At 46.4% G+C, this 20,477-nt stretch overlaps 2 protein-coding genes across 3 annotated transcripts in view; one reads left to right on the forward strand and one right to left on the reverse strand.

Moving 5' to 3' along the window:
• LOC120943493 (transmembrane protein 180-like) overlaps positions 1–3,338 on the reverse strand; it is an 87,507-nt gene extending 84,169 nt beyond the window's left edge. The window contains exon 1 of one of the 2 annotated variants that reach the window (XM_040356829.1): positions 3,220–3,338. The gene's annotated coding sequence lies outside the window, so the exon portion shown is untranslated. Of the gene's footprint in view, positions 1–3,216 lie in introns of both variants that reach the window. The other variant, XM_040356828.1, reaches the window with a different exon arrangement.
• A 189-nt stretch (positions 3,339–3,527) lies between these two features.
• CDR2 (cerebellar degeneration related protein 2) overlaps positions 3,528–20,477 on the forward strand; it is a 32,130-nt gene continuing 15,180 nt past the window's right edge. The window contains exon 1 of the mRNA XM_040356830.1: positions 3,528–3,748. Within this exon, the coding sequence (XP_040212764.1) occupies positions 3,670–3,748 (79 nt within the window). The 5' untranslated portion in view covers positions 3,528–3,669. The remainder of the gene's footprint in view (positions 3,749–20,477) is intronic.

Below are 20,477 nucleotides of genomic sequence, written 5' to 3' on the forward strand. Positions count from 1 at the left end.
GGAAATTTTTTTTTTTGCTGAAATGTTTACGTTGGACGTGAATATGGCTGGGCGTAGGTTACGTTCACGTCGTAGGCAGTGATCCGTCGTATCTTAGGGAGTCGTTCCGACGTGATTCTGAGCATGCGCACTGGATGCGTCCACGGGACGGCGCATGCGCCGTTCGTATCTTTATGGCGCTACGGTGGCATAAATATGCGCCGATGTATGTGAATCCGGGCCATATTGTTTAAATAAATATATACTATTTATAATCCAGTAATACATGGTTTCACCCTGCTCTGCACATGCTCAGTTGCTCTCCGTCTTTAGCTGACAGCCCTAAATTAAACTCTCCTATCCTTTACATCCAAGGAAGCTGCTTCTGTTTGATCTGAAACTGCCATGGTGCAATACATGTGACCAGCCATTTGTTAGTTTGACCGTTTGGTTGCACACAACAGTTGGCAATTCTGACATTCCAGGAATTTAACTGTTTTTTAAAACGAAGGGCTCGTTCACACCATACGTGCGAGAAAACTGATGGGAAAACCAACATCAGTTTCCATGCGTGTCAGTGATGTCCCCTATGCGTGTCAGTGATGTCCCCTATGCGTGTCAGTTATGTGCCTTATGCATGTCAGTGATGTCCCCTATGCGTGTCAGCGATGTCCCCTATGCGTGTCAGCGATGTCCCCTATGCGTGTCAGCGATGTCTCCTATGCGTGTCAGCGATGTCCCCTATGCGTGCCAGCGATGTCCCCTATGCTTGTCATTGATGTCCCCTATACGTGTCAGTGATGTCCCCTATGCGTGTCAGTGATGTCCCTTATGCGTGTCAGTTATGTCCCTTATGCGTGTCAGTTATGTCCCTTATGCGTGTCAGTGATGTCCCCTATGCGTGTCATTGATGTCCCCTATGCGTGTCAGTGATGTCCCCTATGCGTGTCAGTGATGTCCCCTATGCGTGTCAGTGATGTCCCTTATGCGTGTCAGTGATGTCCCTTATGCGTGTCAGTGATGTCCCCTATGCGTATCATTGATGTCCCCTATACGTGTCAGTGATGTCCCCTATACGTGTCAGTGATGTCCCCTATGCGTATCATTGATGTCCCCTATACGTGTCAGTGATGTCCCCTATGCGTGTCAGTGATGTCCCTTATGCGTGTCAGTTATGTCCCTTATGCGTGTCAGTTATGTCCCTTATGCGTGTCAGTGATGTCCCTTATGCGTGCCAGCGATGTCCCCTATGCGTGTCATTGATGTCCCCTATGCGTGTCATTGATGTCCCCTATGCGTGTCAGTGATGTCCCCTATGCGTGTCAGTGATGTCCCCTATGCGTGTCAGTGATGTCCCCTATGCGTGTCAGTGATGTCCCTTATGCGTGTCAGTGATGTCCCTTATGCGTGTCAGTGATGTCCCCTATGCGTATCATTGATGTCCCCTATACGTGTCAGTGATGTCCCCTATACGTGTCAGTGATGTCCCCTATGCGTATCATTGATGTCCCCTATACGTGTCAGTTATGTCCCCTATGCGTGTCAGTGATGTCCCTTATGCGTGTCAGTGATGTCCCCTATGCGTGTCAGCGATGTCCCCTATGCGTGTCAGCGATGTCCCCTATGCGTGTCAGCGATGTCCCCTATGCGTGTCAGCGATGTCCCCTATGCGTGTCAGCGATGTCCCCTATGCGTGTCAGCGATGTCCCCTATGCGTGTCAGCGATGTCCCCTATGCGTGTCAGCGATGTCCCCTATGCGTGTCAGCGATGTCCCCTATGCGTGTCATTGATGTCCCCTATGCGTGTCAGTGACGTCCCCTATGCGTGTCAGCGACGTCCCCTATGCGTGTCAGCGATGTCCCCTATGCGTGTCATTGATGTCCCCTATGCGTGTCATTGAAGTCCCCTATGCGTGTCAGTGACGTCCCCTATGCGTGTCAGTGACGTCCCCTATGCGTGTCAGCGATGTCCCCTATGCGTGTCAGCGATGTCCCCTATGCGTGTCAGCGATGTCCCCTATGCGTGTCAGCGATGTCCCCTATGCGTGTCATTGATGTCCCCTATGCGTGTCATTGATGTCCCCTATGCGTGTCAGTGACGTCCCCTATGCGTGTCAGTGACGTCCCCTATGCGTGTCAGTGACGTCCCCTATGCGTGTCAGTGACGTCCCCTATGCGTGTCAGTGATGTCCCCTATGCGTGTCAGTGATGTCCCCTATGCGTGTCAGTTATGTCCCTTATGCGTGTCAGTGATGTCCCCTATGCGTGTCAGCGATGTCCCCTATGCGTGTCAGCGATGTCCCCTATGCGTGTCAGCGATGTCCCCTATGCGTGTCAGCGATGTCCCCTATGCGTGTCAGCGATGTCCCCTATGCGTGTCAGCGATGTCCCCTATGCGTGTCAGTGATGTCCCCTATGCGTGTCAGTTATGTCCCTTATGCGTGTCAGTGATGTCCCCTATGCGTGTCAGTGATGTCCCCTATGCGTGTCAGTGATGTCCCCTATGCGTGTCAGTGATGTCCCCTATGCGTGTCAGTGATGTCCCCTATGCGTGTCAGTGATGTCCCCTATGCGCGTCAGCGATGTCCCCTATGCGTGTCAGTGGCGTCCCCTATGCGTGTCAGTGATGTCCCCTATGCGTGTCAGTGACGTCCCCTATGCGTGTCAGTGATGTCCCCTATGCGTGTCAGCGACGTCCCCTATGCGTGTCAGCGATGTCCCCTATGCGTGTCAGCGATGTCCCCTATTCACACCAATGTTGATGTCAATTTCCTGCCAGCAATTCTGGCATTCAGACGCCGTGTGCATTAATTGGGCAGACGCAGTGCGATAAAACAATCTTTTTTTGATTAGACATAATTAAGACAAAAATTTGACTACCGTGCGATGAGCTAGCAATGGTTTTGATTGGCTGTGATGGGGCGGGGTTGCACATTAATTATTGATGGCGTTTTTTCGCGCCCTAGGGAATCGACATATAAATTAACACGTCCTATAAGGATATACAGTATACATAGAGAGCTAGCCCCATAAATCAGTGCTTAGTGTGTTATTATCATCAGCATAGTGCTGGTCTATGACATATGTATCATCTATGACATAACAACAACAATGCTCAGGTCCATTCATCATCAGGATGTCACAGATATCTATGAATGACATGCCATGAGAATAGAGAGGACCTGTCATCATCATCACCCCCCCAGACACAATGGAAAGCATGCTCCGTGCACATACTACCACCACTTATGGGGCACGCGGCTCCTCCTGCACACAATGCTCGGGAAGCCCCCACCAGCCTGTTGCCCCTCGCAACCTGAACGCTTCAGCCGTCTTCCAACACAACGCGGAAGTCACTGCAGCAAAAGGGGCTTGCTTTGCCTTCTCCACCAATCACAAACAGCAAGCGTTGCTCCTCACCGATTCATTGGTCCGTTCATTGCACCTGTTGTTCCTGCTCCATACGCTATTCGTCCATTTGTAAACAGCCCCTCCCCGTTGTAAACTGACGTCACGGACTCGAATTGCCACGTTGCGGCGGGGCTCGGGAGTTGTCGGCTCTTTCCGGAGGCGCTGGGGTTGTAGGCGGGGCCGCCGGGCGGGGAGAGGCTTCTTGGAGCTGTCAGTATCTTGCAGCTCCGATCCCCGGGAGAGCCGAGCACACTCCGCCGGGCTGACAAGGCTGCCAACATGCTGACCGACAGTAATGTGGAGGAGTTCGAGATCAAGGAGGATGAGCCGTGGTATGATCACCAGGACTTACAGCAAGGTGAGCCTGAGCGGGCGATCACATAGAGATAGATGAGGAGCTCCCATGTGCATCCATTCCTTACATTGCCATCCACAACATTGACATCTGCCCAGTGTATGAGGGCATCGCCTTGTGTATGAGGGCATCGCCTTGTGTATGAGGGCATCAGGGAGGGATGGATGGGCGGGGGTCATTCCTTGTATCTGCATGTGGATCCCTCCACTGACATCACATGAAGACTGACCCCTAATAATGTCATCAGGCTCTGCTCCTTGTATGATCAGCACATATTGCTGCTAGAAATTGGAGAAAAAATACAATTTTACAGAAAAATATTTACTGATCATTACACGAGAACTTTTGCGCTTAAAAAACATGCGCAAGAAGATCGGTACAATTTTTACATCTTTGTGAATGGGGCTTTTTTTTTTACTGTTCTATACTCTGCGCATGTTTACGTGCCCCTATGTGTACAGGCCAATAAAAAATCAATAGGCTGCGTTTTTAGATCAAAAAAACAAACAACGCCCGAATGCCTAAAAATGTCGAATTTTAGGAATCCCGTGTGTAAAAGTCTATGGGGCAGATCCTCGTACAGCGGCGCATTTACCTGCCGGGCGTAGCGTATCCAAGATACACTACGCTGCCGTAACTTACTTTTTTTTTTTTTAAATCCACAAAGAATCCGCGCCGTAAGTTACAGCGGCGTAGTGTATATTTGGCGGCGTAATGGCACGCCATTCAAATCTCTATGATGGGGGCGTGTTTTATGTAAATATGTCGTGACCCGACGTAAACGTTTTTTTTTAACTGCTCATTTGCGGCGTCCGTGGGGGTATCCCTGTGTGCATGCTCGAAATTAAACCGGAACCAGCAAATGCTTACGACGGTGATGTCATTCTACGCAAATTCCTATTCGCGAACGACTTGCGCAAACGACGTAAAAAATTCAAAATTGTATGCGGGAACGACGGCCATATTTAACATTGAGTACAGTAGCTTTAACTATACGCCGGAAAAAGCAGAACGCAAACGACGTAAAAAAAAATGCGCCGGACGTACGTTCGTGGATCGCCGGAACTAGCTAATTTGCATACTCAACGCGGATTTCGACGGAAACGCCACCTAGCGGCCGCCGAAAAAATGCAGCTTAGATCTGACGGTGTACTAAGACGCACGCCTGTCGGATCTAGCCGAGATGCCGTCGCATCTTGTTTTTGAAGATACAAAACAAAGATACGAAGCGCAAAATTTGAAATTACGCGGCGTATCAAGAGATACGCCGGCGTAATACCTTTGTGGATCTGCCCCTATAATGTCGTCAGTCCGCGTAATGTTGCAAATTAGAAATCCAATGGGATCTCTGCATATGAGGGGTGTGAGTCCCGTGTGTCGTGTACAATACATTGGAGGTCAGATGGTGGGGAAGTGTCTGTGATCAGGAGCTGATTGTAGAGGTCACATGATCGGCGATCATTGCCTGACCCGGATTGTACAATGTATTGTAGACTCCACATTATAGGGCCATTATCCATCCGTGATCACTGATACAAGACAGATGATGGATATCTGACCCCAGAGATGATCGGTCACCTCTGGCTGCTACAGATGACTGTACTTTAATAATCATCCTCTTGGTGTAGTAAATGGAGGGCTCGTTATGACTAATCTATACAAGACGCATAGCTGCCGTGTTGTAACCCCAGAGGGGAGGATGTGGTGTGATTGATGCAATCCCTTTAAAAATGTTACCAGGGCAGGGATGTGAGATGGATGTATACGCTGCAGCAGTACTGTCCAGCAAAGGGAAGATCAAAACATCACAGCAGCTTTTCTCAACCTTCTTACCTTCTCTTCTTTCTTCAGCCATCTCAGAAAAGTAAAACCATTTTTTTTGGTGATCAGGGAAGGATTGCCTTTACATTGGGGATCAGGAAATAATTGCCTTTACATTGGGGAAGGATGCCCTTTACTTTGGGGATCAGGAAAGAATTTCCTTTACATTGGGGATCAGGGAAGGATGCCCTTTACACTTTGGGGATCAGGAAAGAATTGCCTTTACATTGGGGATCAGGGAAGGATGCCCTTTACATTGGGGATCAGGGAAGGATGCCCTTTACATTGGGGATCAGGAGTGAATTGCTTTTACATTGGGGATCAGGAGTGAATTGCTTTTACATTGGGGATCAGGAGTGAATTGCTTTTACATTGGCGATCAGGAGTGAATTGCCCTTTACGTTGGCGATCAGGAGTGAATTGCCCTTTACGTTGGCGATCAGGAGTGAATTGCCCTTTACGTTGGCGATCAGGAGTGAATTGCTCTTTACGTTGGCGATCAGGAGTGAATTGCTCTTTACGTTGGCGATCAGGAGTGAATTGCTCTTTACATTGGCGATCAGGAGGGAATGCCCTTTACGTTGGCGATCAGGAGTGAATTGCTCTTTACATTGGCGATCAGGAGTGAATTTTTCTTTATGTTGGCGATCAGGAGTGAATTGCTCTTTACGTTGGCGATCAGGAGTGAATTGCTCTTTACGTTGGCGATCAGGAGTGAATTGCTCTTTACGTTGGCGATCAGGAGTGAATTGCTCTTTACGTTGGCGATCAGGAGGGAATGCCCTTTACGTTGGCGATCAGGAGTGAATGCGCTTTACGTTGGCGATCAGGAGGGAATGCCCTTTACGTTGGCGATCAGGAGGGAATGCCCTTTACGTTGGCGATCAGGAGGGAATGCCCTTTACGTTGGCGATCAGGAGGGAATGCCCTTTACGTTGGCGATCAGGAGTGAATGCCCTTTACGTTGGCTATCAGGAGTGAATGCGCTTTACGTTGGCGATCAGGAGTGAATGCGCTTTACGTTGGCGATCAGGAGTGAATGCGCTTTACGTTGGCGATCAGGAGTGAATTGCTCTTTACGTTGGCGATCAGGAGTGAATTGCTCTTTACGTTGGCGATCAGGAGTGAATGCGCTTTACGTTGGCGATCAGGAGGGAATGCCCTTTACGTTGGCGATCAGGAGGGAATGCCCTTTACGTTGGCGATCAGGAGGGAATGCCCTTTACGTTGGCGATCAGGAGGGAATGCCCTTTACGTTGGCGATCAGGAGTGAATGCGCTTTACGTTGGCGATCAGGAGTGAATGCGCTTTACGTTGGCGATCAGGAGTGAATTTTTCTTTATGTTGGCGATCAGGAGTGAATGCCCTTTACGTTGGCGATCAGGAGGGAATGCCCTTTACGTTGGCGATCAGGAGTGAATGCCCTTTACGTTGGCGATCAGGAGTGAATGCCCTTTACGTTGGCGATCAGGAGTGAATGCCCTTTACGTTGGCGATCAGGAGTGAATGCCCTTTACGTTGGCGATCAGGAATGGATTCTCTGTATACTTCCTTGAGCTGTGGCCGATTGACCTCCTATATCAGGGGTCTCCAAACTTTGCAAACAAAGGGCCAGTTTATTGTCCTTCAGGCTTTAGGAGGGCTGGATTGTGGTTAGCGGGGTCAGAAATGTCAGGGCATCAGTAAGAATAAATATGGCCTCAGGGTTGGTGGTCAATAGGAGGAGTAGTGTCCCTCTTAGTGGGAGGAATAGTATCCCATCATTGGTATCGGTGTAATAAATAGGGCCCCATTGTTGGTGTCAGTGAGAGGAATGGTGCCCAAGGGCCGGATAAAGGCTAGCAAAGGGCCACATCCGGCCCTCGGGCCACAGTTTGGAGACCCCTGTCCTATATGATGATGCCTACAGAGGACCAGGTCAAAAGCCAGTAGCATGGTACCAAAGATCTACTTTGGCCTCTGTAAGGGGAGGGGGGGAGGGGTGGGGGGTTGGGGCAATTCCTCCCTGATCACCAGATCTCGGTGATCAGTGGGATTGTAGTCAGAAGTGCCTCTCTGTAGACCACTAAAAAGATCATTGATTTCATTTTGCTGGCTGTGCCAAGTGGCATTGGTCTTGGAATGCAAGCGCCATCATACAGGAGGTTCATCAGCCACAGCGCAACAATCCCACAACAACCTCTGGAGGAAGCCTGACTGTGACTGGCTGTATTAGACTATGCAATTCAGATGTGCACATTCCTAATACTTTGGGTTGAATGTGATGTGTCGGAATCTCTTTATGAAAGGAAAGTGTCATATCCAACTAAACCAACACTGGGCGTCGGGCAAAGCACACAGAGGAGCTTCCAGTGCCTTGGAAATCAGGATTCTCTGGGTTCAGCCTGTGCCGACGTGCAAACTCAAATGATGGTTACAATTTCCATGTACAGTTTGTTCAGTAATGACAAAGAATATTCCCAATATTGTTATAGTTCTTGGTGAATAGCAGATTATTGGGGTGCAAAACTTCCTCGCACTGCAAGGGTTAAATGCTTGTTTAGGTCTGGGGAACCAGGAAAAGCAAGTTTATATACCTGATCCCTGCTCTCCTGGCAGCCGCTGTTCCCGTATGGTCCTGCAGTGAATCGATCCTCTGCATTCTCCCATCCAGTGCGGGGCCATGAACCCTGCACTGTACTTGATGGCATCAGAGAATCTGTGACTTTCAGAAGATGGAGAACAAGAGGCTGTGGGGATCGGTTCAGCACATGAAGGGAGCTTGTGGTGGTGGTAGGGGTTTGGATCAGTAAGTTAAAGCGCTTTTCCTGGTACCCTGGACATGGGTGAGCATTTAAAGTGGAAGTTTAGTCAAAACCTAACTAGCTCTAAACCTACTCTCTGCCACATTCTAAAGCCTCATACACACGATTGGACTTCCATCTGACTTTTCTGTGGATTTTTGTGCGAAGGGGCGTGGCTGTGAACTTGGTATGCATGCACACAGCAGAACATTTTCAGCCAACATACACCAAACCACGTGTTTTTTCAGCTCTTTACCGCCACCCTTTGGTAGCAACTTCTGCTATTGTTGTCTGATGTTTAACATTGGTTCGGAGCATGCGTGTTTGTACTTTGGATTTTAGTCCAATGGATTTGTGTACAGATGATCCGACGGAACACATGTTTTGTCAGACAATTTGAGAGCATGCACAGTCAAAATTTGTTGTCGGACATTCTGACAACAATTGTCCGATGCAGCATACAGGCGGTCGGATTGTCCAACAAAACGCATCCGTCTGAGAATTGTTGTCGGAATATCCGATGGTGTGTACAGGCCTTAAGTCTAATCTATCTAGCCCTGTAAAGAAAAAAATCTCTATACTTGCCTGTTCTGCCGCCTCTCCAGTCTGGTCCAGTCCCCTGCGGCTTCTGTGTGTAGGCATGTGCAGGAGAGACATATGACGACAGAAGCCCCATAGTAAGTCTATGGGTGATGTCACTTCCCAGGTATTTCCCAGCTGAGAAATGCTGCAGCTGGATGCTCGACCCTGTCCAGCTGCAGCATACAGTTGTGCTCATATGTTTACATACCCTGGCAGAATTTATGCTTTCTTGGCCATATTTTTTTCAGAATATATGAATGATAACACAAAAACTTTTCTTTCACTTATGGTTAGTGTTTGGCTGAAGTCATTTATTATTAATCAACTGTGTTTATTCATAATCGCAACAGAAACTACCCAAATGACCTTGATCAGTAGTTTACATACCCCACTTCTTAATAGTCTTTTGTGGTATTTGTGGATGAGGCTCTTTATCTTCTCAGATGGTAAAGCTGCCTATTCCTCTTGGCAAAAAGCCTCCAGTTCTTGGAAATTCTTGAGCTGTTTTGCATGAACTGCACGTTTTGAGATCTCCCCAGAGTAGCTCAATGATATTAACAGCTTCCATACCGTGCCATAGGGAAATGACGGCGGCAGGAACCCCTCGCCAATCCAGGTGGATGTCATATGACAGGAAGGGGGTGAAAATGCCCTATATGGAAGGGGTTAAGGTCAGGAGACTGAGATGGCCACTCCAGAACCTTCACTTTATTCTAATGACAGGTCGACTTGACCTTGTGTTTTGGATCATTGTCATGTTGGAATGTCCAAGTACATCCCATGCACAGCTTCCTGGCTGATAAATGCAAATGTTCCTCCAGTATTTTTTTGATAATATACTGCATTCTTCTTGCCATAAATTTTGACCAAATTTCCTTTGCCTTTGTAGCTCACATATCCCCAAAACATCAGCGATCCACCTCCGTGTTTCACAGTAGGCCTTGTTGACTTCTCTCCAAATGTAGTGTTTATAGGTGTGGCCAAAAAGCTACATTTTGGTCTCATGACTTTGTGCCAGAAGGTTTGAGGCTCCTCTCTGCTGTTTGGCGCATTGCATTGTAAGCGAGATACTTTGTGGCATCTGTGTAGTAGTGGTTTTCTTCTGGCAACTCAACCATGGATCTTTCTTCAAGTGCCTCCTTATTGTGAATCTTGAAACAGCCACACCACATGTTTTCAGAGAGTCCTGTATTTCACCTGAAGTTATTTGTGGGATTTTCTTTGCATCCCGAACAATTTTCCTGGCAGTTGTAGCTGACATTTTTAGTTGGTCTACCTGACTGTGGTTTGGTTTCAACAGAGCCCCTAATTTTCCACTTCTTGATTAGAGTTTGAATACTGCTGATTGGCATTCTCAATTCCTTGGATATCTATTTTTTTTTTTTTTTATAATCCCTTTCCTACAGTTCAACTACCTAATCCCGCAGATCCTTTGACAATTCTTTTGCTTTCCCCATGACTCAGAAGCCAGAAATGTCAGTGCAGCACTGAATGAAAGATGCAAGGGTCTGTCAGGAGTCCAGAAACGCATTGACCTTTTACACACACACACTGATTACAAGCAAACAGATGATCAGATCACAGGTGAGGATGGTTACCTTTAATAGCCATGCAAACCCCTTTGTGTCAACTTGTTTGCATGTTATCAGGCCAAAATCACCGGGGTATGTAAACTTTTGATCAGGGTCATTTGGGTAGTTTCTGTTGTGATTATGATTTAGCCCAGGTTCACACTGGGTACGATTTGATATGTGATTTCGCATCTCAAATCGGCGCAATTGTCGGCAATGACACCGTCCTAATCGGTGCGACGCCGCATCTGCAGCGCTGCACCGATTTCAAAAAGTAGTTCCTGTACTACTTTTTGCGATTTCGGGCCACGATTTACATTGAACCCTGCACAGATGTCTCTTAAATCGCGGCAAAACCGCAGCCGCGAAAAAAGATTTTGAATTCGCAGCAGTGTGAACCTAGCCTATAAAAGAGTAATCATAATAAATGTCTTCAGCCAAACGCTAACCATGAGTGAAAAGTTTTTTTTTTTTGTGTTCTCAATTATATTCTCTGAAAAATGGCCAGGAAATCTTGAATTCTGCCAGGGTATGTAAACCTATGAGCACAACTGTATTTCAGCTTGCCATAGAATGTCAGTCTGCAGGCCGTGGGGCTGGACACGGTACCTGTGGCTTCTTGGCGCACTAAAACTGAATTTTGTGGGTCAAACATGGCCAGATGAGGAGGAGTGAACACGCACAAACAGTGAGAAAAAAAATTGCACCTTTTCTATTACTATTGAAGTACAAGGACTCGGCATGATTCTTTCACAAGGTTTACAGTGAAATTATTATTTTGAAGAACTAGAGAAACTCCCTATTTTGACTGCAGTTGGCACCAGAGCGTAATGGAACATTTTAGGCACCTCTAGCTCTCCCTCTTGCATCCTCTGTCATCATTTGGCCATACATCTCCAGGGCGGCTGGCGACGGCGTGCTTCTCCTAGATCACCACTGGGACTTGTCCGGTAATTATAGTATGCTGACCTCCTACTTATTGGGTTTGGGAAATGACTATTTTGGGAAATGACTATTTTTGCCCTGTGTCATGCTGACCACACACACAAACATATACACAGGGTGGATAAAAATCAATAGTTTAAAAAATAAAAATAAAACTTTATTTTTTTTAATCAAATTTATTTTAATAAAATGCTTTTGGAGTAAATATCAATCTAAATAGAGTGTTTTTCTATTTTTAAGATACATTAATAATTTAGTTTATTCAGCATGAAATGGAGCTTAGTTATGTAGCATGAAGCTGTATATTCTGCAATATTTAAATTTTTGGTAAACTCATTCAATTAATCCAAGCTCTGCAGCTGTGATAACATGCACTGGCAATGTTTGTTTTAATAAAATAAAATAATTTGAGCAGTTCTCCAACTATGTGTGATTAACCTAATATTGGTTTACTAGGAAACCTTCATTTTGTTTGCAAATATTAAAAATTCTAACTACCAGCAAGAATGATTCCTTACATTTAAAGAGTACCTGTCATTTCTGATCCATCATGTCAGCGCCTGTAAGTGGGCATCCACTCACCTGCTGCCGCCTCGTCGCTCACCTTGTTGTGTCACTGCCGCATCACCAGCCCTCCCATTAAAGTGAATGGGACTGTCGGCGAGTCAACAGCGGGCGAGAGATGACATTTGCTCTTTAACCGGTTCCCGACCGACTCCTGTAGATTTATATGCGTCACTTTGAAATTCAGTGCGCACACTCCCCTGACACAAGCTTCGTGACTGTGGGACCCGTGGACTCAATGTCCGCCGGTGTCCCACGATCGGGTCACAGAGCTGCAGAACGGGGAGAGGCAAGTGTAAACATGCCTCTCCCTCCCCGTTCTGTCTAGTGACACTGTCACTGATTGTCTGTTCCCTGTGATCGGGAACAGAGATCAATGACGTGTCGCATGTAGCCACCTAACAGTAAGAATCACTCCCTAGGGCACACTTAACCCCTTCAGCGCCACCTAGTGGTTAACCCCTTCACTGTCATTTTCACAGTAATCTGTGCATATTTATAGCACTGATCGCTGTAAAAATGACTATGGTCTCAAAAATGTGTCAAAAGTGTCCGATGTGTCCGCCATAATGTCGCAGTCACGATAAAAATCGCTGATCGTCGCCATTACTAGTAAAAAAAAAATTTTTTTATAAAAATGCCATAAAACTATCCCCTATTTTGTAGACGCTATAACTTTTGCACAAACCAATCAATGAACGCTTATTGCGATTTTTCTTTTTTTTTAATTTTTTTTTTTTTTCCCAAAAAATATGTAGAATACGTATCGGCCTAAACTTCTTTTTTTATTTTTATTTTTTAATATATTTTGGGGGGATATTTATTATAGCAAAAAATATATAGCTTTTTTATCAAAATTGGCGCTCCTATTTTTGTTTATGGCGCAAAAAAATAAAAACCGCAGAGGTGATCAAATACCACCAAAAGAAAGCTCTATTTGTGGGGGGGGGGGAAAGGACATCAATTTTGTTTGAGAGCCATGCCGCACGACCACGCAATTGACGGTTAAAGCTACGCAGTGCCAAATCACCAAAAATGCTCTGGTGGTCTTTGGCCAGCGACTGAAGTAGTGTGTATATATATGTATGTATGTATGTATGTATGTATGTATGTATGTATGTATGTATGTATGTATGTATGTATGTATGTCTCAAGTCGCCTAAAAAATCCTTCCGACAGCTCACCGCGATCCTAGGAAGAGGCCTGGACGCCGCTCGCTGCCTTTTCCAAGGATCACAGCGGGCTGCGGGCAGGATTTTTTTTTAGGCGACGGTTACGTTTTTAGGCTTCGGCCTAGTCCATGGCCTTTTCCCAGGATTGCGGCGGACAAGGCTGAAGCCACGGCCTTGCCTAAAAACTTAGGACCAGCGCGGTGTCCATCAGGAAATAAAAACTTGATTCAAATTGTGAATCAAGTTTTTTTTTTTTTTGTTGTTTTTTTTTTTTTTTGGCCAAAATCGCCCAGCTCTAGTTTGAACTTTTATTCAGCTTTTGATTGCAGAATAAATCAAATTGCAAATATTAAACTACGCTTCATCAAAATTGTGAGTGTATCCAAACCTAAAAACAAACGTAATGTATTGCAGATTACAAGGCTTTGTGTGTGTGGTGGCTGCATTTGTTTTTTCCTTTTTCAGACCAAAACGTGTTCAGCGAATGTCGGTTGATCTAGCTGGAAATGTAGCAATCCTGTTCCTTCCTGTGGGCTAAGAAGAAAGCACAAAAAACTTTCAGACAACATCCAGATGGCCGAATAACAGGAATCGGTACCCCCTACTCATTCACCTAGGGTGGTGGGGCTGGGATCTGGGGGCCCCCTTATTAAAGGGGCTCCCGGATTCCGATAAGACCCCCGCCCGCAAACCCTGACAACCAACGGCCAGGGTTGTCGGGAAGAGGCCCTTGTCCTCATCAACATGGGGACAAGGTGCTTTGGAGTGGGGGCGCTCCCCTGCCCCAAAGCATCCACCCCCCCATGTTGAGGGCATGCGGCCTGGTACGGTTCAGGAGGGGGGGGGGCGCTCGATCGTCCCCACCCCCTTTCCTGACCGGCTGGGCTGCGTGCTCGGGTAAGGGTCTGGTATGGATTTTGGGGGAACCCCCACGCCGTTTTTTTCGGCGTACGGGGTTCCCCTAAAATTCATAGCAGACTTAAGAGCCTGGTATGCTCCTGGAGAGGAAGCCATGCCAGTTATTTTAAATTTGCCATGGAGATCCCCCTCATGATTCATACCAAACGCAGTGCCTGGTATTGGCAGGGATCCAAGTCGGATCCCCGTTCAATATCGTGCCGCAGCTAAACGCAACCACAGCTATCCGCGCTGTACAAATGCAACTGATCGCTGTGCCTGGAGTCTTAAATTTTACAGGAAATAAACGTGCTTTTAACTGCGGCAGAACAGCTGTCCGTGTGAAAGGGGCCTAAGAAGCCAGGGGCTGATCCAATCGATCATACTACAGCGATAAGGAAATATAGCTTTTGGGAGGGATTGCCCTTTGAATATGCCTGTCTTTTTACTCTCTTCTTCCAAATTCTTTTGTTTAAAAATGTATGTATACAAAAAAAAAAAAGCCAATGCTGAAGTTGAAATCTTATCCCCGTGCGTTCCTGCGCTGTATCAATGCATCTATTTTGCGCGCTCCTGTGGGATCGTATTTGGCAGTCAGAGCTGTAAAGGAAAGCCTGTCGATCATCGGTGTCTTGAAGTTGCACCTGCAGCCAGAAGTTCTTTGTTCAGCAAAAAATGGATTATGCAATTGAACTTCTAATCTTTGTATCTGATGTTGGACTCTAGAGCTGACTGCTTCCACGCTGTTCACTTGGCAAGTCATGTAAAGCATGGAGGTTGATCAAGCTTTTTTTTTTTTTTTTAAAGCAAATATTTTGGACAGCAATCCATAACCCCAGCTTCCATGGTTGTGTAGTTGCTGTGTGTGCTTGTGGAACAGAATGCTGGGGACCACTTGAGACTGTTAACAACTTTGTGTACCTCCGCAATGCTAACCTTGGACACCGCAAATATGTCCAACATGGCTAAACAAACCTGGAACTAAAGTACAGTGCCTTGAAAAAGTATTCATACCCCCTGAAATTTTTCACATTTTTGCCATGTACAAGCAAAAGTGTAAATATATTTTATTGTGATTTTATGTGATGGACCAACACAAAGTGGCACATAATTGTGAAATGGAAGGAAAAGTGTGGCATGCATTTATATTCAGCCCCCTTTACTCGTGATACCCCGAACTAAAAACTAGTGGAACCAGTTGTCTCCAGGAGACGCCTAATTTAGTAAATACCGTATTTATCGGCGTATAACGCGCACCCCAAACTTAGGAAGGTATTTTTAGAAAAAATAAATAAAAAACTTACATTCTTGCCCTGCGTCCATCGGCAGCCTTGTCCGGCGTCCGTCTGCGGCCTTGCGCGGAGTCCGTCCAGCCTTGTGGGTGTCCGTCTGCAGCTTTGGAGGTTTCCGTCTGCGGCTTCCTCGCGGGGTCTGTCCAGTCCATCCGCACCTTGCCTGGGGTTGCAGCGGTGTTTGTTTTTTGGATTTGGCGCCGAGAGGAGCCGGATTTCCTGTGTGTTCAGCTCCTCTTGCGTGGCTGCGGGCGAAGCCAAGCCGAGTGCGCAGAATGCTCGGTTCAGCTCTACGCTGCGGCACTCAGCTCCTCTCGCGTGGCTGCGGGCGGAGCCGAGTGTGGCCGAGTGCAGAGTACATTTGGCTCTGTCTTTTTCGGCGGCGCCCGGGAACAGCAGTATCGGAGTATATCGCGCACCCACGATTTTCCCCTGATTTAAGGGGGAAAAAAGTGCGCCGTATACGCCGATAAATACGGTAGTCAACCTGTGTGTAATTTAATCTTGGTATAAATACAGCTGTTCTGTGAAGCCCTCAGAGGTTTGGGAGGCTGCTTTCACACTGAGGCGCTTTGCAGGCACTAAAAATAGCGCCTTGAAAGAGCCTCTCCTTTCACTCCAATGTGAAAGCCCGAGTGGTGTGCTGGCGGGACGGTAAAAAAAGTCCTGCTAGCTGTATCCTTGCAGCGCAGTAGGAGTGGTGTATACACCGCTTCTAAAGTGCCTCTGCCTATTGAAATCGGTGGGCAGCACCGCCGCATAGCGCCTTGCGGGTGGTTTTGACCCTTTTTCGGCCGAAAAGCGCTGCAAAAAAGACGGTAAAGCGCCGCTAAAAATAGCAGCACTTTAACGCCAACGACCCCAACGCTTAGGTGTGGAAGTGGCCTTGGAGACCTTGAGCCTTAGAGACATGATTGCGAACACAGACCTCACATGTGATGTGTCGATCACATGCAAATACAGTGGTATGGCTGAACTCGCATTGTATTCGCACAAAAAAGTTTTTTTCCTCACAGTGGAATCGGATCGCATGGGTGTTCACTACTACTGATGTGTGTAGGATGATCGTTTTTTCTATTGGGCTGCATTCACACCTAGGCGACAAAATGCCTGAAGCGCGACGCTCGATACGCTGGAGGGGCGAATTTCCATTGCTGTCTATGAGATGGTTCACATCTCACGCCGAAACGCCTGCCGCCTGAAAACAAGTCCCGGACCCTTTTTTCCAGGCGGCATTGGCGTTCGGCCATAGACAGCAATGGAAATAATTTGTGAGGAAAAAAAAAAAAAAAGTTAAACAAATCGCGGCAAAATACACCGCGTACGCGGCGTTACAGTGTGAATGCAGCCTTAGGATTGTAACTGGTCAGTACAGCTCATGCAGACTTGTTATGTAACCTTTGTGAATAATCATTACTGTGACATAGATTTCACCTGGAGTCTGGAGGTTTCTCCATGATAAAGAGGCTTTCGCTTCACTGCAGAACTATTTCACAACAAGCCACATATTTAGTTGTTATCCAAGGCAGGAAGTGAAGCAATCTGCTACACATATTCTTATGTCTCCTCCAAGAGAATACTGGTACAAGATCCACATCTACATTTCTAAAGAATTCCAAGCGCTAGTTGTATGGGGGCTGTTTATGAGGGGACAGATTCACCTCAGATTCTCTATACATCTGCTGACAAACTATGCATTCGCCAGTATTTGCTTGCAGACTGAATTATTGAAACCCAGCAGACTCTGAATATGTTCTATTTTCACATTTAAAGCGGAATTTCAGTCATATTTTTTTTTTTTTTTTTTTTACTTTTCATTTATTAAATCTTCTGCCCTTGTTGTTTTAACTTTAACCCTTTCATGCCTATGCCTATGTATGACATTTGGTGTTTACAAGTTAAAATCCATATTTTTGGCTAGAAAATTACTTAGAACCCCCAAACATTATATATATATATTTTTAGCAGAGAATCTAGAGAATAAAATGGCGATTGTTGCAATATTTTATGTCATACGGTATTTGTGCGGCGGTGTTTTAAACACAACTTTTTGGGAAAAATTTACTTTCATGAATTTTAAAAAAATGAAAAAGTAAAATTAGCCCAATTTTTTTGCATAATGTGAAAGATGATGTTATGCCGAGTAAATAGATACCAAGCATGACACGCTTTATAATTGCACGCACTCGTGGAATGGCGACAAACTACGGTAACTAAAAATCTCCATAGGCGACGCTTTAAACTTTTTTTACGGTTACCAGGTTAGAGTTACAGAGTAGGCCTAGTGCTATAATTATTGCTCTCGCTCTTACGATCGCGGCGATACCTCACATGTGTTATTTGAACACCGTTTTCATATGCGGGCGCGACTTCCGTATGCGCTTTCTTTGCTGCGCAAGCTCGCGGGGAGGGGGGCGCTTTAAAATTTTTTTTTTTTGTTTTCTTATTTATTTATTTATTTTTTCTAATATTACATTTTTTTTTTTTTTTTTTTTTACATTTTGATCACTTTTATTGCTGTCACAAGGAATGTAAACATCCCTTGTGACAGCAATAGGTGGTGACAGGTACTCTTTATGGAGGGATCGGGGTCTAAAAGACCTCCGAGCCCTCCTTTGCACTTCAAAGTATTCAGATCGCCGAAAACGGCGATTCTGAATACTGTGTACTTTTTTAAATCCGGCGCCATTGGCAGCCGAGAAACCCGGAAGTGACGTCATGACGCCGCTTCCGTGGTTTCAATGCGCACACTGAATCAAAGCCGTTTACGGCTTTGTTTCAGAGCGCGCCGAGACGCTGGAGGCGCCGGATCGTGGATCGGGTCTCCCGGTGGGACGGGAGGCCCGGTCAGAGCGGCGAGAGGCGGCGGGAGGGGGGGGATGTCCCCTCCCGCTCCTCCGGCATAACAACCGAGCGGCTTTTAGCCGCATCGGTTGTTATGTTTGGAAAGCCGATCGCCCGCTCTAAACAACGGTACCGGGATGATGCCTGCGGCTGCAGGCATCATCCCGGTACAACCCCTGAAAGCCGAGGACGCATATATGCGTACGCTCGGCGTGAAAGGGTTATATATAAAACCTTTTTTTTTCTGCCAGTGAATACCTTATACAGCCAGCTTCCTGTTTCCTGTCTGGTCATTAGCCTAGCCTTATGACATCATGCACAGCTCTCACTCTCGTGAGGAAGGGAGTGGGGATAAGTCGTAAGAGGGCCAATGAGAGCTGGATGTGTGCCTCCTGTGTATCTATGTAAATCCAGAAGGTTAACAGGCAGCAGCTTCAGCTGCCCACAGTTAAAATGGATGCAGCCAGACTCCGTGGAGGGAGATTTCTGCAGCATATTTGGCAAGTACAGAATCACAGTAGATATATAAAATATGCAAAGTGGTTGGAGGGAAGCTTCAGAATGGCAAAGATGTTTTTATTACAAATTATGTGAGCAGACTGCTGTTCCTCTTCAAAGCCCAACTCCAGACACGAGTCGTCGTCCCCATCTTCCCGTTGCGCTCCTTACACAATGTAACCTTTTCTCCATTCAAGAGGAAAAAGGGCACTGGAGCAGGTTGTATAGTTACTGATCACTGAGATAGCCAATCATAATGTGATGGACAGCCAGGCCTCCCAGCTCCGGAATGTAAGTTTGACACCCCTGAATGTTCAGTGTCGGCTTAGTCTTTGTGCTGGGAGTGCACTGTGCAGCGCCCTCTCAGCACAAATACAGTAAAACCTTGGTTTGAGAGCGTTTTGCAAGATGAGCAACGTTTTACGATAAATTTTGACTTGATATGAGAGTAGTGTCATGTTACAACGGAGTATAAAAAAAGAAGAGCGATGCCTCTAAGTGTAGCAATATGATTACTTTTATAGAAGGTACAACATTTAGCAACTCGCATGGTTGATGATTAAGAGGCACATCTAAGTCTGGGGTAAAGCGGTCCAAATAGATAGACCTCCTCACCACCATCTATGTCACTCTGCGCTCCACGAGTGGTTCAAGCCTCGCTTTCAGATCGCTCAACTGCAGGGTGATTGCAGACCGACAGAGCCAGTGGTGCGAAGGATGGTCTATGTGGATAGCTTTACCCCAGATGCCTGCATACTTAAAGCGGTTGTAAACCCGCATATACATTTTTTTTTTTTTTTTTTTTAACCCTGCAAGGCAAAAGCCATAATGAGCTAGTATGCACCGCATATTGGCTCATTATGAAATACTTCCCTCGGAACGAGGTAGGGAACTTACCTGGTCCACGCCGAGCGTGTCTTCCGGGTATCGCCGCTCCAGCGCTGTGATTGGCTGGAGCGGCGATGACGTCACTCATGCGCGCGGGAGATTTCAATCCGGCATGAGTCGGCGGGGTCGGCCCTTCAGCCAAGGATCCCCCCTGCGCATGCGCCACTGCAATCAGCGGCGCATTGCGAGGGGAATATCTCCTAAACCGTACAGGTTTAGGAGATATTCTTTATACCTACCTTTTTATACCTTTATTATAGGCTTACCTGTAGGCAAAAGTCAAAGTGGGTTTACAACCACTTTAAAGAGGAAGTAACCCCTATATTAAAAAAAAACAAAAAAAAAACCTGCAAGACAAAGGCATAATGAGCTAGTATGTATGAATATGAATTACCTGAAAACGAAGCCCCCGCAGCGGTCCTCGGACACGTCATCCATCGCCGCCATGATACTCGTATACTCCATGCGTGCAGGAGCTGGCACTAAGGACATGATGCCGTTAGTAGCGGCACACTCAGTGCGCCTGTGCGCCATTGTCTACGGCGCATGCGCCGTAGACATTGGCGCTGTATTTCTTGGAAATATCTCCTTAACCGTAAGGAGATATTTGTTGGACCTACATGTAAGCCTTAATCTAGGCTTACCTGTAGGTCAAAGTGGTCTGTAAGGTTTTACAACCACTTTAATCGTCAACCATGTTGTACCTTCATTATATGTAACGATATTCTTACACTTAGAGGCTCCTCTCTTCTCTTTTATACTCTGTAGCTCTTGCTGGATTTTGCTTCTAATACCCTTGTGGAGGATTCCATTTGTAAATGGATATTTTATGATTACACAACCTGGTCACATTGCTATAATCGTTTTATATGGAC

Source organism: Rana temporaria, chromosome 6 (genome assembly GCF_905171775.1).
Source record: "Rana temporaria chromosome 6, aRanTem1.1, whole genome shotgun sequence".
Lineage (NCBI taxonomy): Eukaryota > Metazoa > Chordata > Amphibia > Anura > Ranidae > Rana > Rana temporaria.